This window comes from Symphalangus syndactylus, chromosome 3 (genome assembly GCF_028878055.3).
Source record: "Symphalangus syndactylus isolate Jambi chromosome 3, NHGRI_mSymSyn1-v2.1_pri, whole genome shotgun sequence".
In the NCBI taxonomy this organism is placed as follows: Eukaryota; Metazoa; Chordata; class Mammalia; order Primates; family Hylobatidae; genus Symphalangus; species Symphalangus syndactylus.
Window position 1 is genome coordinate 52,187,024 of NC_072425.2, and position 13,297 is coordinate 52,200,320.

The 13,297-nt window shown below is 40.2% G+C and overlaps 2 protein-coding genes across 5 annotated transcripts in view; one reads left to right on the forward strand and one right to left on the reverse strand.

Moving 5' to 3' along the window:
- Positions 1 to 13,297, reverse strand: part of CENPP (centromere protein P) — a 289,893-nt gene that overhangs the window by 130,671 nt on the left and 145,925 nt on the right. The window lies entirely within an intron of this gene.
- Positions 1 to 13,297, forward strand: part of ASPN (asporin) — a 28,668-nt gene that overhangs the window by 7,090 nt on the left and 8,281 nt on the right. For both annotated transcript variants that reach the window (XM_055271950.2, XM_055271951.2), the window contains exons 2-5: positions 878 to 1,169; positions 5,325 to 5,437; positions 9,797 to 10,010; positions 11,339 to 11,449. In XM_055271950.2, the coding sequence (XP_055127925.1) occupies positions 908 to 1,169; positions 5,325 to 5,437; positions 9,797 to 10,010; positions 11,339 to 11,449 (700 nt within the window). In that variant the 5' untranslated portion in view covers positions 878 to 907. The remainder of the gene's footprint in view (positions 1 to 877; positions 1,170 to 5,324; positions 5,438 to 9,796; positions 10,011 to 11,338; positions 11,450 to 13,297) is intronic.

The following is a 13,297-nucleotide window of genomic DNA, read 5'->3' on the forward strand; positions in this document are numbered from 1 at the left end:
AAAGGAAAAAGGAAAACACAAGTCATCTATGGTTCTAGTGCCCAGAGTTTATCATCAATCAGGTATATTCCTGCCAGGTTTGTTTTTGTTTGTTTCTGAGTGTTTGTAATTATATAGTTTATGGATTTTTTATATTTGCTTTTTTTTATTTCACAAAAGATAATATCCCATATTTTAAAATGTCTTTGCAAGCATTTTGTGGGTTCCAAAATATTTCATGGAATAATTATACTCTTTTATTTTACTATTCCCCTTTAACCATTATATAATTGTCTCAAATATTTCTGCTATTATAATTCTGTGATGAACATCTTTGTGCATCTTTGTGCATTAGAAATGTTTCCTGAGGCGGGCGCGGTGGCTCACGCTTGTAATCCCAGCACTTTGGGAGGCCGAGGCGGGTGGATCACGAGGTCAGGAGATTGAGACAACGGTGAAACCCGGTCTCCACTAAAAATACAAAAAATTAGCCGGGCGTGGTGGCGGGCACCTGTAGTCCCAGCTACTCGGAGAGGCTGAGGCAGGAGAATGGCGTGAACCCAGGAGGCGGAGCTTGCAGTGAGCCGAGATTGAGCCACTGCACTCCAGCCTGGGTGAAAAAGCGAGACTCCGTCTCAAAAAAAAAAAAAAAAAAAAAAAAAAGAAATGTTTCTTGAGACTAGATTCTAAAAAGTAGAATTACTATCTGAAAAACAGAGATATTTTTAGAGTTCCCAATGCACACTGCTGAATTGCTTTCCAAAATCTTTATAAATTTACTCTCACATTAGCTAAGCAATGGATTAAAATGCCATTTCATTGCATTCTTGCCAGAACTGAGAAATGTATATATGCAGGAATTATATCCATTTAAACTTAATATCCAATGTCTGTTTAGTCCTAGACTGGTCTTCTACACTAAGACACCATGAAGGAGTATGTGCTCCTATTATTCCTGGCTTTGTGCTCTGCCAAACCCTTCTTTAGCCCTTCACACATCGCATTGAAGAATATGATGCTGAAGGATATGGAAGACACAGATGATGACGATGATGATGATGATGATGACGAGGACAACTCTCTTTTTCCAACAAGAGAGCCAAGAAGCTCTTTTTTTCCATTTGATCTGTTTCCAATGTGTCCATTTGGATGTCAGTGCTATTCACGAGTTGTACATTGCTCAGATTTAGGTAAGAATATAAGTCAATTTTGTTTTGAAGAACAGTAATGCTATTTTGACAATTTAAAGGATAGAAAAAGTCTCACCGAAATTTCAAAAATAATCTCATTGAGTGTACAAGATTTTTTTCATTTAAGTTTTTAGGTGGAAAGTACAGCAAACCCCAAAGTACATCCAAACTTATTTTTAAAATTAAGAAAATCAGAGGAAAACTAAGGGAATGTTGTACATAGAACATTTCCTTCTCTTCCCCAGTTAAATCAAAGCATTTAATTTTAATTCCCTTCAGAGAGAATGGACATCACGTGCAGGTCTATCTCAGGGTGTTAGCAGGTTGAGACTGTACTTTTCAGTAAAACTCCATGATAACAAAATAAGCTGTGTGTCTAGAACAATGAAATGAGTTATAGAAAGCTTGTGAAATCTCTAATCTAGACCTTTTAAAGATAATGCTTTATTTGCTTTTTAGCAATTTGGGTTTAAAACTGCCTAAGAAAAAAGTGGATAAATTCTTTTTAAAATTTATAATTTTTTGCTGAGTATTTTATTTCTTTAATACTTCTAATGAAGGAGCACTCAGGAGCACACCCATGCCCCGTTCAGGGAGGGGATGTGATGGGAATGCTTATCAAGAGTTGTTGCCCTCAGCTATTTCCAAGAGAGGAACAGCTGAGACTGGGCCCACTATGGAGGCCAAGGTCTGGCACACAACTCCCACTCAGGGGCTGATGGCCCATCAGGGTCACTTCATGAGTCTGTATGAGCAGATGTCTTGAAAAACATTAGACTTGCTTCCTACTGCCATAGCATTCACGGCAAGAGTTAAAGCTTATAATAATCTACTCTAGAGACCTTAATGAAGTTTGTCATTATATGACAAAATGAGAGGCAAACAAAAAGCATTCAGAAAAAGGGGAGACTAATACAAGCTAGACTTACTAGTAAAGTCTAATGAAATAAGCTAGGAAAAAAATGGGTCTTAAGCTTTACCTATGGAATTCTCATGAGAAAGAGATTAAGATGCAAGTACTGTTTGAGAAACTTGTTCATGTAGAATGACTGTGGAAACAGCAGCAGGAACAAGAAATGCAGAAGCTGAGACAGATGCTGGATGCGAGAAGAGGTTAGTTAGGGAATATGAGAACGTACTATTGTACTAAACTGCATCTCAGACAAGAAAAAACATTACCTACCAACAGTTTGCAGAGTGGGTGCATGTTAAAGCACTTTGTAAGTCAAAATTCCAGATAAAAATATGTGTATCTGCTATGACTCCACCAGATGTAAACTGGGTTAGTTCTGGGTAAGATGGTGAATAAGGACACATTTATCTTTAGTGCAGACCACCCCCACGTGCTGGCCTCCATATATGCCACGGCAGAGCAGTCATATGCTTCCAACATGAAGACCCTGGATGAGACATTGCATAAAACTACTCCAGAACACACTTGTCACCAAAGACCTGAGAAGCCCAAGCTACCTCATGGCAGGAAGCTGGTGTTCCCATCACACAGTCTCCCGAACATTTAGCTTTGAAAAAACTCTAGTAAACAAAATCCACCTAAGGATATCTGTGACAGTCAGACATGCCATCAGCATGCTGCTGTACCCACCCTACCTCCCCCAAAACATGACCATAAAAAGGGTCTGGGCACTTAGCACTCTTCCTCCCTCAGGAGATGAAACTCTTCAGAACTTCAGTTTTAACAGGGGCAGGGCAGGAGTAGGTTTGTCAAAATCTGTGCTACCAGGAGGATCCCTTCTGTAGAACCTCCAGCTTCCTATAAGACTTCCACTTCGCCGGGCGCGGTGGCTCACGCCTGTAATCCCAGCACTTTGGGAGGCCGAGATGGGCGGATCACAAGGTCAGGAGATCGAGACCATCCTGGCTAACACGGTGAAACCTCGTCTCTACCAAAAATACAAAAAAATTAGCCGGGCATGGTGGCGACTGCCTGTAGTCCCAGCTACTCGGGAGGCTGAGACAGGAGAATGGTGTGAACCCGGGAGGCAGAGCTTGCAGTGAGCCAAGGTCACGCCACTGCACTCCAGCCTGGGTGACAGAGCAAGACTCTGTCTCAAAAAAAAAAAAAAAAAAAAGACTTCCACTTCATTTTCTAAAACTAATATCCTGTGTTCATAAAAATGGCAAAATTAATCTATTCTAACAAACAAAATTACCCCTCTACCTTGCTAATTCATCAAGTTACCCCCCTTCTTCTTCCTATATAGGGTTAAATTTCTTAATAAAGTGTCAATTTTATTTTATTATTATTATTTTGTTGAGACAGAGTCTTGCTCTGTCACCCAGGCTGGAGTACAATGGCGCGATCTCGGCTCACTGCAACTTCGGTCTCCTGGGTTCAAGCGATTCTCCTGCTTCAGCCTCCTGAGTAGCTGGGATTATAGGCGCACACAACCATGCCTGGCTAATTTTTATATTTTTAGTAGAGACGAGGTTTCACCATGTTGGCCAGGATGGTCTTGATCTCCTGACCTCACGATCCACCCGACTCGGCCTCCGAAAGTGCTGGGATTATAGGCGTGAGCCACCGCGCCTGGCCTATTTTTTATTTTTATTTTTGAGACAGAGTCTCACTCTGTCACCCAGGCTGGAGTGCAGTGGCACTATCTTGGCTCACTGCAACCTCTGTCTCCTGGGTTCAAGCGATTCTCCTGCCTCAGCCTCCCAAGTAGCTGGGACTACAGGCACGTTTAACAATGCCCAGCTAATTTTTGTATTTTTAGTAGAGACAGGGTTTCACCATGTTGACCAGGCTGGTCTAACAACTCCTGATCTTAAGTGATCCATCTACCTTGGCCTCCCAAAGTGCTAGGATTATAGGCGTAAGCCACCATGCCTGGCCAATTTTGAAGTATAGAAAGGAAAAGTACATGAAGCTGTAGGATAGAATGTTGATATTCAAATACTAGATTTTCAATTCTTCAATTTTTGGCTATTAAATGTATGACTACACTTCAGGAGTGAGGACGGTTCTATCAAAAGTGTACTGACATCTAGGCCAAGGCAGGCAGATTGCTTGAGTCCAGGAGTTCGAGACTAGCCTGGCCAACATGGCAAAACGCTGTGTCTACTAAAAATACAACAATTAGCCAGGCATGGTGGTACACATCCTAGCTACTCGGGAGGCTAAGGCAGAAGAATCACTAGAACCCAGGAGGTGGAGGTTGCAGTAAGCCAAGATGGCGCCACTGCACTCCAGCCAGGGTGACAGAGCAAGACTGTCTCAAGGTAAAAAAATAAAAATAATAAAAATAATAATATATGAATCAGTATGTGGAAATCAAAGAATTTACAACTAATTAGAGAAGTTAATTACTTAAAGGAAATGGGTGGTAAAGTTTTTGGTAATATACATGAAAAAAATCTAATTTTCTATTTTCTAAACACAACTATCTAAGGCTTCTTAAAATGATCAAGACCCGGCTGGGTGCGGTGGCTCATGACTGTAATCCCAGCACTTTGGGAGGCCCAGTCAGGTGAATCACGAGGTCAGGAGTCTGAGACCAGCCTGACCAACATGGGGAAACCCCGTCTCTACTAAAAATACAAAAATTAGCCAGGCGTGGTGGCACACGCCTGTAATCCCAGCTACTCAGGAGGCTGAGGCAGGAGAACTGCTTGAACCCAGGAGGCCGAGGTTGCAGTGAGCCGAGATCATGGCACTGCACTCCAGCCTGGGCAACAGAGTGAGACTCCGTCTCAAAAAAAAAAAAAAAAAAAAAGAAAGAAAAATTATCAAGACCCACATGCTCCAATTTAGCACTGTAGCAGCCTGAAAATTTGCAAAGAAAGCTAATATTCCTCAGCCAAAGGTACATCAACAGAAGCTGCACCTCAGTGGTTGGTCACCTTCTCACAGCCACCAAGGCCGCTCCAATTTATCTCCTTTTATTCCACCTTAGAGGGGATGAGTAGTGACAGCTATACCAATCTAGACACCTTGTAAAAATTAATAAGTTACTCAAAAAGGTCCTGAGGTCTTCCCCCAAAGCAATGTTTTTTTTGTCATCTGTTATGACTGTTAAGTCATTTGTAACTTGATGATAATCATGGGTTTTAAAAAATGTATATTTCTACCATATTAGTAATTTCATCTTCAGCATGGTTCTCTATTATATAATATGTTTGTTTCTTTCTAAGGTTTGACCTCAGTCCCAACCAACATTCCATTTGATACTCGAATGCTTGATCTTCAAAACAATAAAATTAAGGAAATCAAAGAAAATGATTTTAAAGGACTCACTTCACTTTATGTAAGAATATATCCTCATACTTTCAAAGATTTAAGTGAAAACTCTATCTTTACTATAATGATTAACTATACTTAGTATAAACAAGTCTTACTTTTCTGTATGCAAAGAATGACAAAAATCCCTGCATTCAACAGAGTTCTAGTCAATTAAAAATTACAGATTTCATTCAATTAATAGTCTAATTCAATGGATGTTTATTAAATAATAGCCATGTAAAACGCAGTAGGCTGAGTTTAATGGTCCTCAAATAAGCTTACAATCTATTCAGGTAGTAACAGTCACTATACATTAAAATGAACAAGAAAACAATTACTTATAGCAATCATTAGCAAACAGTGTAAGAAATCTCTACCCAAACGTGTTAAGACACCACAAATCTCTAACAGCAGCACACAGAATATATCTGATTGATTAATATATACATGTATGGCTTCTTTATTGGATCTTTAAAGAGGAAAAGAATTTTTTCTTTACTATATTAGTATCATTTTAATATTCTAGGATTTAAAAGATTACTACTTCCACGTTTAACATGTTGGGCTGGGTGTGGTGGCTCATGCTTATAATCCTTTGGGAGGCCGAGGCGGGCAGATCACTTGAGCCCAAGAGTTCGAGATCAGCCTGGGCAACATAACAAGACTCCACCTCTATAAAAAATATAAAATTAGTTGGCATGGTGGTGGTGCATGTAGTCTTAGCCAGGGTGGGTGACACAGTAAGACCCTGTCTCAAAACAAAAGCAAACCAAAAATATCATTTTGAAGTCTCTAGATTTTAGTAAGTAAAATTTCTGATTTAGTCTGAAATTGGGTTTGGAGGAGCGCCTCATTTCCCCCTGCCACCGCCTCCCCTCAGCACAGCTCCTGCCTCGCTGACTCCGGCGTGGTGTTAGAGGAAGAGCTCTGGTTCTGTATCATCTGAGGTGGTAAGCCAGGCCTGGCTATTCCAGGCCATTTCCCGTTTTTTTTTTTTTTTTTTTTTTTTTTTTTTTTTTGAGACGGAGTCTTGCTCTGTCACCCAGGCTGGAGTGCAGTGGCGCGATCTCGGCTCACTGCAAGCTCCGCCTCCTGGGTTCACGCCATTCTCTTGCCTCAGCCTCTCCGAGTAGCTGGGACTACAGGCGCCCGCCACCACGCCCGGCTAATTTTTTGTATTTTTAGTAGAGACGGGGTTTCACCGTGGTCTCGATCTCCTGACCTCGTGATCCGCCCGCCTCGGCCTCCCAAAGTGCTGGGATTACAAGCGTGAGCCACCGCGCCCGGCCCTCCAGGCCATTTCCCAACACTCTCAGGCTGTGCTGGAGAAAACAAATTTAAAGTCTGTCATCTCTAGGTAACATAAAACTAAGAGAACAGGGTAGAAAATACCATAACCATACTAGCCCCTTGCTACCATGCAGGCCTGGCCTGTTCCTGTGTCTGAGAGATGTGGGGTCACCATGCCTCCCTGTCACCCTGGGTCAGTGCAGTGGACCCTGCTGGCCCATCCCTTCCTCCCTGTCACCGTGGGATCAAGGACATGCATGCTGATCATACTTAAGGGAGACTGAGGGATGCTCAATCCTCGCATCAAGCCTCCCTACAAAATCCAGCTCTCACACTGCACGGTCAGGTAGCCAGCACCTTGTCTGCTCTTTTCACTTTCAAAGTGTGCAGGCAGCTCAGATCTGGTAAGGCTCCATTATCAATATAAAAGAGCAACTGGAAGAGCATATATTTATAAGTTAGGTCTCACTAAAACATTAAGACCGTCAGAAATGACACAATGGATTCCACTGAGGATCCACCCAGTCCACCGCACTAACTTTAGGCCACAGAATCTTTTGGAGAATGGCAAGGCCATTATTCTACCATCAGAAGTTGGAAATATAGCCTGTTGATACGTTTACCACTTCTTCAACCCCTTTTCAGCTTAGATAATCACAAGAATAATAACTAATGGCATATTTAATACTGGAGCTATGAAAGTTTTAAATTTGTCATATCATTATTTTATTACATTTTAGGAGCATTCCAGGGACTTAGTCCATATGTATTCTTGTTATTCACAGGGAAATGACAAACTAAAAGGTATCAGGAGCTTTCTTAGACCTACTTGATTTTCTTTGAGAAATGCATGTCAGGTGTAGACCAATGGTGGGAAAGCCCCCAGCTGCTAAGTAGTATTACTGCCAAGCTACTATTAGCAGACTGACCAGGAGTACTGATGTAAATCACTTTTTAAAGTACATGCTTTATACTTGAATTGTGGGTATACCACATAATTACAAAACATTTATATAATTATAATATCACCTTATATGGTACCTGTCTTTTAAGAGAATCAAACTATTTTTTAGACATTCTACAAATTCTCTGTGTTGTTTTAGCTGCTTGTTTGGCACTTGGGTTCTTACACGAAGGATGATACAGTCAGAGCAAAATCACTGAACACACTCACAGCCCTCCCAGCTCACTTCCAGCCGTTATTAGACACATGTGGCATGAATCACTGTCCTACTACTGAATGGCTATGCTCTTCTCATCTTCTGTCCTTACACTGTTTGTTAATGATGAATTGGAAGCTCTGTGATAACCAAGCTGGCACTGAGAGTGCAGTTTAACTGGATCACTCAGCCAGCTCACCGTGCAGGGCAGGCAGTCCACCGTGTGGCGCAGCTCTTACTAGTGCTGCACAAAACCTCTTACACAGTTTTGTATGACTTTTCCTTCCTTTTATGCAGTTCCAACAACTGCATGTTTTAATTAGGAAAAACAAACTAATAAAAGCCCAATGCACTAGGCTTGGATCTCACTGAAGCACAGGTTCACTTTGTGGTGGGGCCTCTCTAACCCTCATTTGTTGGGTGGCATAGGCAAGTCACCTTTCTTCACTTTACGCATTTCTTCATCATTAAAAGGAGAGTAATAATTCCTGCTAAATTTACCTCATGGAATCAAGAGAGGATTCACAAACCATCTTGATGATCCACCAAGTTGTTAAATTCCCCTCACCTCATTTTTCAGTGTAACCAAACGAAAAGAGAAGATACTTTTAGTTGGCATCACACACTCAGCAACGAGGATATTTTACCAGTTGGTAACAAAATGTAGTTTCACCTCTTCTCCTAGGCTTTCTTGGTGAAACGTTTAGCAATAGTGATATATCTGGAATTTCCAGAGGGTGAGAAAAGGAAAGCACAAAGGGCCAAGAGTGAGATGAGGAAACGTGCAGATAAAAGGAGTTTACTCAGCAACCAAAATGTGTATTTCTGCCATGGAAAAACAACAATATGAGTAATACCAGTGAGGCATATTAAACAAAGGGAGATTTTTGTGAAATGAATTTGAGAACAAAATCATAAAATGAATGAATCTAGAGCTGCTCCTTGAGAAAATCAGATGACCTGGATTGGTAAAGAGGGACAAAAAGGTCCTGAAGATGCTTAGTGGCCTGTCATCATTCTTGGTAAACACAGAAAATTCTCTTTGAACAATCTGGCAATAAGTAAAGAACTGAGCTACGTTCATTTTGCAATGAAAATCGTTATCAGAGTTACCAACATGTCCCAGTTTGCCTAGGACGTTCCCAGTTTTGGTTCTGAAATCCCCACATCCCATAATCTCATGATCTGGGTAGACTGAGATGGCTGGTCACCCAAGCAGCCATGTACCCTTGGACATGTTGCAAAAGACTTGTGCATAGAGCACACTCACACTGGTACGAGTTCTTTTTACTCTCTGGAGTTATTAGACCCCCTCTGGAGGATGCTGTCTTATTGCCCTGAGAAATATCCAAAAAACTGATAAGAGATTGAGTCATTTCTCAGGATCCATTACTATATCCCCAATATCTAAAATATGCCAGAACGCTGAGGGCACACTGTAGGAGTTTTTTCCTTACAGGCCTCTGTTCTGGGAGAAATGGTAAACATTAGTAAATATGAAAGAAGTGAGGTTTTCAAAGTAGACAAAATCATGCAAAAGTATATTTGGTGTGCACTAAACATAGTTTTGTAGAGTAAATAGATTTTAAGATAAGATAAAGATAATATCGTTGGTCACTTCCCTGAAGGGAAATAGGAGGCTGAGTAGAGGTTGAAGGCTTAACCATATGAATGTATTATCTATTCAAAGATTAAAAAGATGCACTTCTATCTAAACCAATGGCACAACATTAATTATTATAGCTCTGCACCTTTCTAACTCAGTAGTAAAATTTTTTTTAAAGCTTAGATTGGGCTGGGAAAGTTTTTACATGGGTGATCTAGTACACCAATGATATAAATTGTACTGATTTCCATGATTGGCTAATCACTGTAGAATACTGGTAAATCAAATCCACTTCCTAATATTGTGTAACTTTCTATGCTTGATCAAGGGTCTGATCCTGAACAACAACAAGCTAACAAAGATTCACCCAAAAGCCTTTCTAACCACAAAGAAGTTGCGAAGGCTGTATCTGTCCCACAATCAACTAACTGAAATACCACTTAATCTTCCCAAATCATTAGCAGAACTCAGAATTCATGAAAATAAAGTTAAGAAAATACAAAAGGACACATTCAAAGGAATGAATGCTTTACACGTTTTGGGTAAGTTTTTCAAATGAATGGGACATCTTGAAATTATAACAAACAAGCAGATGTAGAACACTTTATCGTCACTATTAAGAATAATTTCCAAAATTAATTTTTGAATAATCTTTGCCTAGATAAGCCATTTATAAACCAATTAAAATGTCCAACAAAATTTTTAGCACTTAAAGAAAATATGATCTTTGTAATACTGTCTCTCTCTCCCTCAAGAACCTCCTTTGAGGCCAGGCCTGGTGGCTCACGCTTGTAATCCCAGCACTTTGGGAGGCCAAGGTGGGCGGATCTCCTGAGGTCAGGAGTTTGAGACTAGTCTGGCCAACATGGTAAAACCCCATCTCTACTAAAAATACAAAAATTAGCCGGGTGTGGTGACAGGCGCCTGTAATTTCAGCTACTCGGGAGGCTTAGGCAGGAGAATTGCTTGAACCCAGGAGACGGAGGTTGCAGTGAGCCGAGATTGCGCCACTGCACTCCAGCCTGGGTGACAGAGTGAAACTCCATCTCAAAAAATAAAAAAAAAGAACCTCCTTTGAAACACTTAGCATGGTTTCTGTTTCTGACCAGACCCTAATAAAATATAACTTATTATTTAATTTAAAGGTAGTATTTTTAATGTATTGCATAAGCTACTCAAATATAATACATAAAATTAGTTCGGATATTATTTGGAATGTGCACCTAACATTTGTTTATCTGCTTTAAGATTATCGATGTGAGGAATTTTTTGTCTTATATTTAAAACTCTACCTGATTTTATTTCTGACACCCATCATATAACCATGCCATCTCCCTATAATATCCATTCAAAATTCATAACCAAGATACTAATTCATTTATTCATTTAATTCAACCAAGTGCCTGGCCTCACTTACTGGCATTTCTTCAGTTATATTTCTGCTAACAAAACAACAATTTCTAATTGACTTACAATTTAAAAAAAGTTTAAGACACAAAAATGTACACAGAAAAACGTAAACATTTTGGATTATATGAAGGATGATCTTTTTTGATGCACTATTACAATAACAAAACCTTAATTGTGCTCATGGTTGGAGGAGAGTGAAAATGTCACTGATATGGTAATTCAAAGTGAATAATAGTGAACTTCTCATATATTCCAGTTTACATAATACAAAGCAGTATTTTTCTGATGCTGACAGAAAGGACAGTAGATAGACAGAAGCAGATATACCGAGTGAAAATGAGCCTAAAGGACGAAGCTCACGCTTCTTGGGATATTCATTCTTGGGATGTGTCTCTCTGCACTGTGAGTTTCCTTTATATACAACCTATGTGTGCTAAGTCATGTCATTCTCCCCTGACAGAAATGAGTGCAAACCCTCTTGATAATAATGGGATAGAGCCAGGGGCATTTGAAGGGGTGACGGTGTTCCATATCAGAATTGCAGAAGCAAAACTGACCTCAGTTCCTAAAGGTTTGTATTTACTTTATCTAAGATATGGTATTTTAAAGTTGTCACCTTTCAATAACGATTCAGTCTAATATTGTAAACTGTGCAGTATACACTGCAACTAGAAATCCTTGCACCAGTAAATCTGGTCAATGTAGTCTACACACAGATAAAATGCCATATGTAGTGCTTTTTTTCCTGACAGAATTAAGCCACAATTTTTTTACTCCACTAAGAATAAACATTAAGAAGCAATGAACTTTTAATTTTCCTTCTCTTTCCTGACATTTACTCATTTATACCTGTCATTCTGTGCAGTACCTGTTAGAGGTGGAGAATTCTATACAGAAGAAAGCAGAGAAAGATAGATGGGGCAAGAGACCCTGTCCCCAGGCATTTAGCCACAGTTTGAGGTGGAGCCTATGAGCCCAGACTGGGCAGCCCCTGGCTCTGGCAGGAATGGACATGCCATTCAAGGCAAGGCATTTTGTACCCAGCTTCTTCCCAGGTGTACTGTGAAGATTAATGGGCCAATACACAGAAGGGTTTGGGAACAACATCCAGCACGTAAGAAGTGACCACCTGTGACATAATCATTACCAAGATGAGCACTGTGCTCTTTATCATGGCTTTGTGTGACCCAAGGCTAGCACCTCAAGTAGAATGCTCCTTAAGTCTGCCAGATGACCAGTGTTCTAACCCATTACTTCCAAGCTCCCTGTCTGATGATTAGCTGCATAGGATTGCCTTTCTTGGAACTCTTGCTCAAAGTCTTGCTTTCCTTATTCCCAACAAGGGCACATGCTCTCTTTGCTTTGATGACTAACTGGGCCAAAAATAACCCCTATGATTAACGACATATTTTTACTTTCCAACAGCTCCATCTTTCAGTATCCATGAGTTAAAGCAGCAACTTCATCATGACCCCCTCTAATCTACTCACCTGATCCAGAAGATCAATAAAACAAACATATACGGATAATTTAAAAGACACAGTAAAGCTGTTATTATTAATCAAGAGGTGACCTTTCACTTAAGTCACCCAAAGATCATCTAAAGTAAAAGAGGAAAGATAATTTTTCTATCCAGGAAAACAACAGTTTAATTCAGAACTATATAAATCCAAAAAAACACCTCAGTCTAGCTTTAAAGGAGGTGGATGTTTTTCTACAAGAAACCAAAAATGTTACATTTACCTTCCCATTTTAGAAAAACAACAAAAAATGCAAATGCTACCCAATAAGTTAAACATATAAAATCCCTTTCATATGCTGGAAGCTAACATCCAGTAAAGGAGAGTGAAGACAAGGAAAAGAGGAAGGTAGAGAGAGGAGAGGAGGGCAGCCTACAGGGCTGGAGGAGGGAGCTGCTGTTCCAGGCCACATCTCCTGGCATGGCCATTCTTTATGTTCACACCAAAAGTCTTTCCTACACGGCAAAATTCTGTTTAAATTTCAAAGTGTATCTTAAAAGCAAAGGTTTAACTTCTCATGAAGTTTTCAAGATTCTTTCAAAGCCAAAAGGAATCTTTAGAAATTTAAATTGGAATCAAATCTCTCAACTTAAATAACTATTCCTTCAAATCCCTTTGACACATTCAGAATTCACTAACCTGTGAAAGCTGACTGCCTGCGTGGCATAATCCAGTCAGTATTACCCCCTGTGGCAAGATGAAAGGATGCAGATATCCTGAGGGTCCGAACCAGACCCAACAAGTTATCATGCGGACAGGAAGAAAATGTCTTCTTTCCTATTCGTTCAGGAAGTTCTACAGCATAGTATTATGTGGGGAAGAGGGGAGATCGGTTTGAAGACAGGGTGGAAACAGAAATTCTGGTACAAAAGTGTGCTAATTTGTCAGCAGTTACTGAG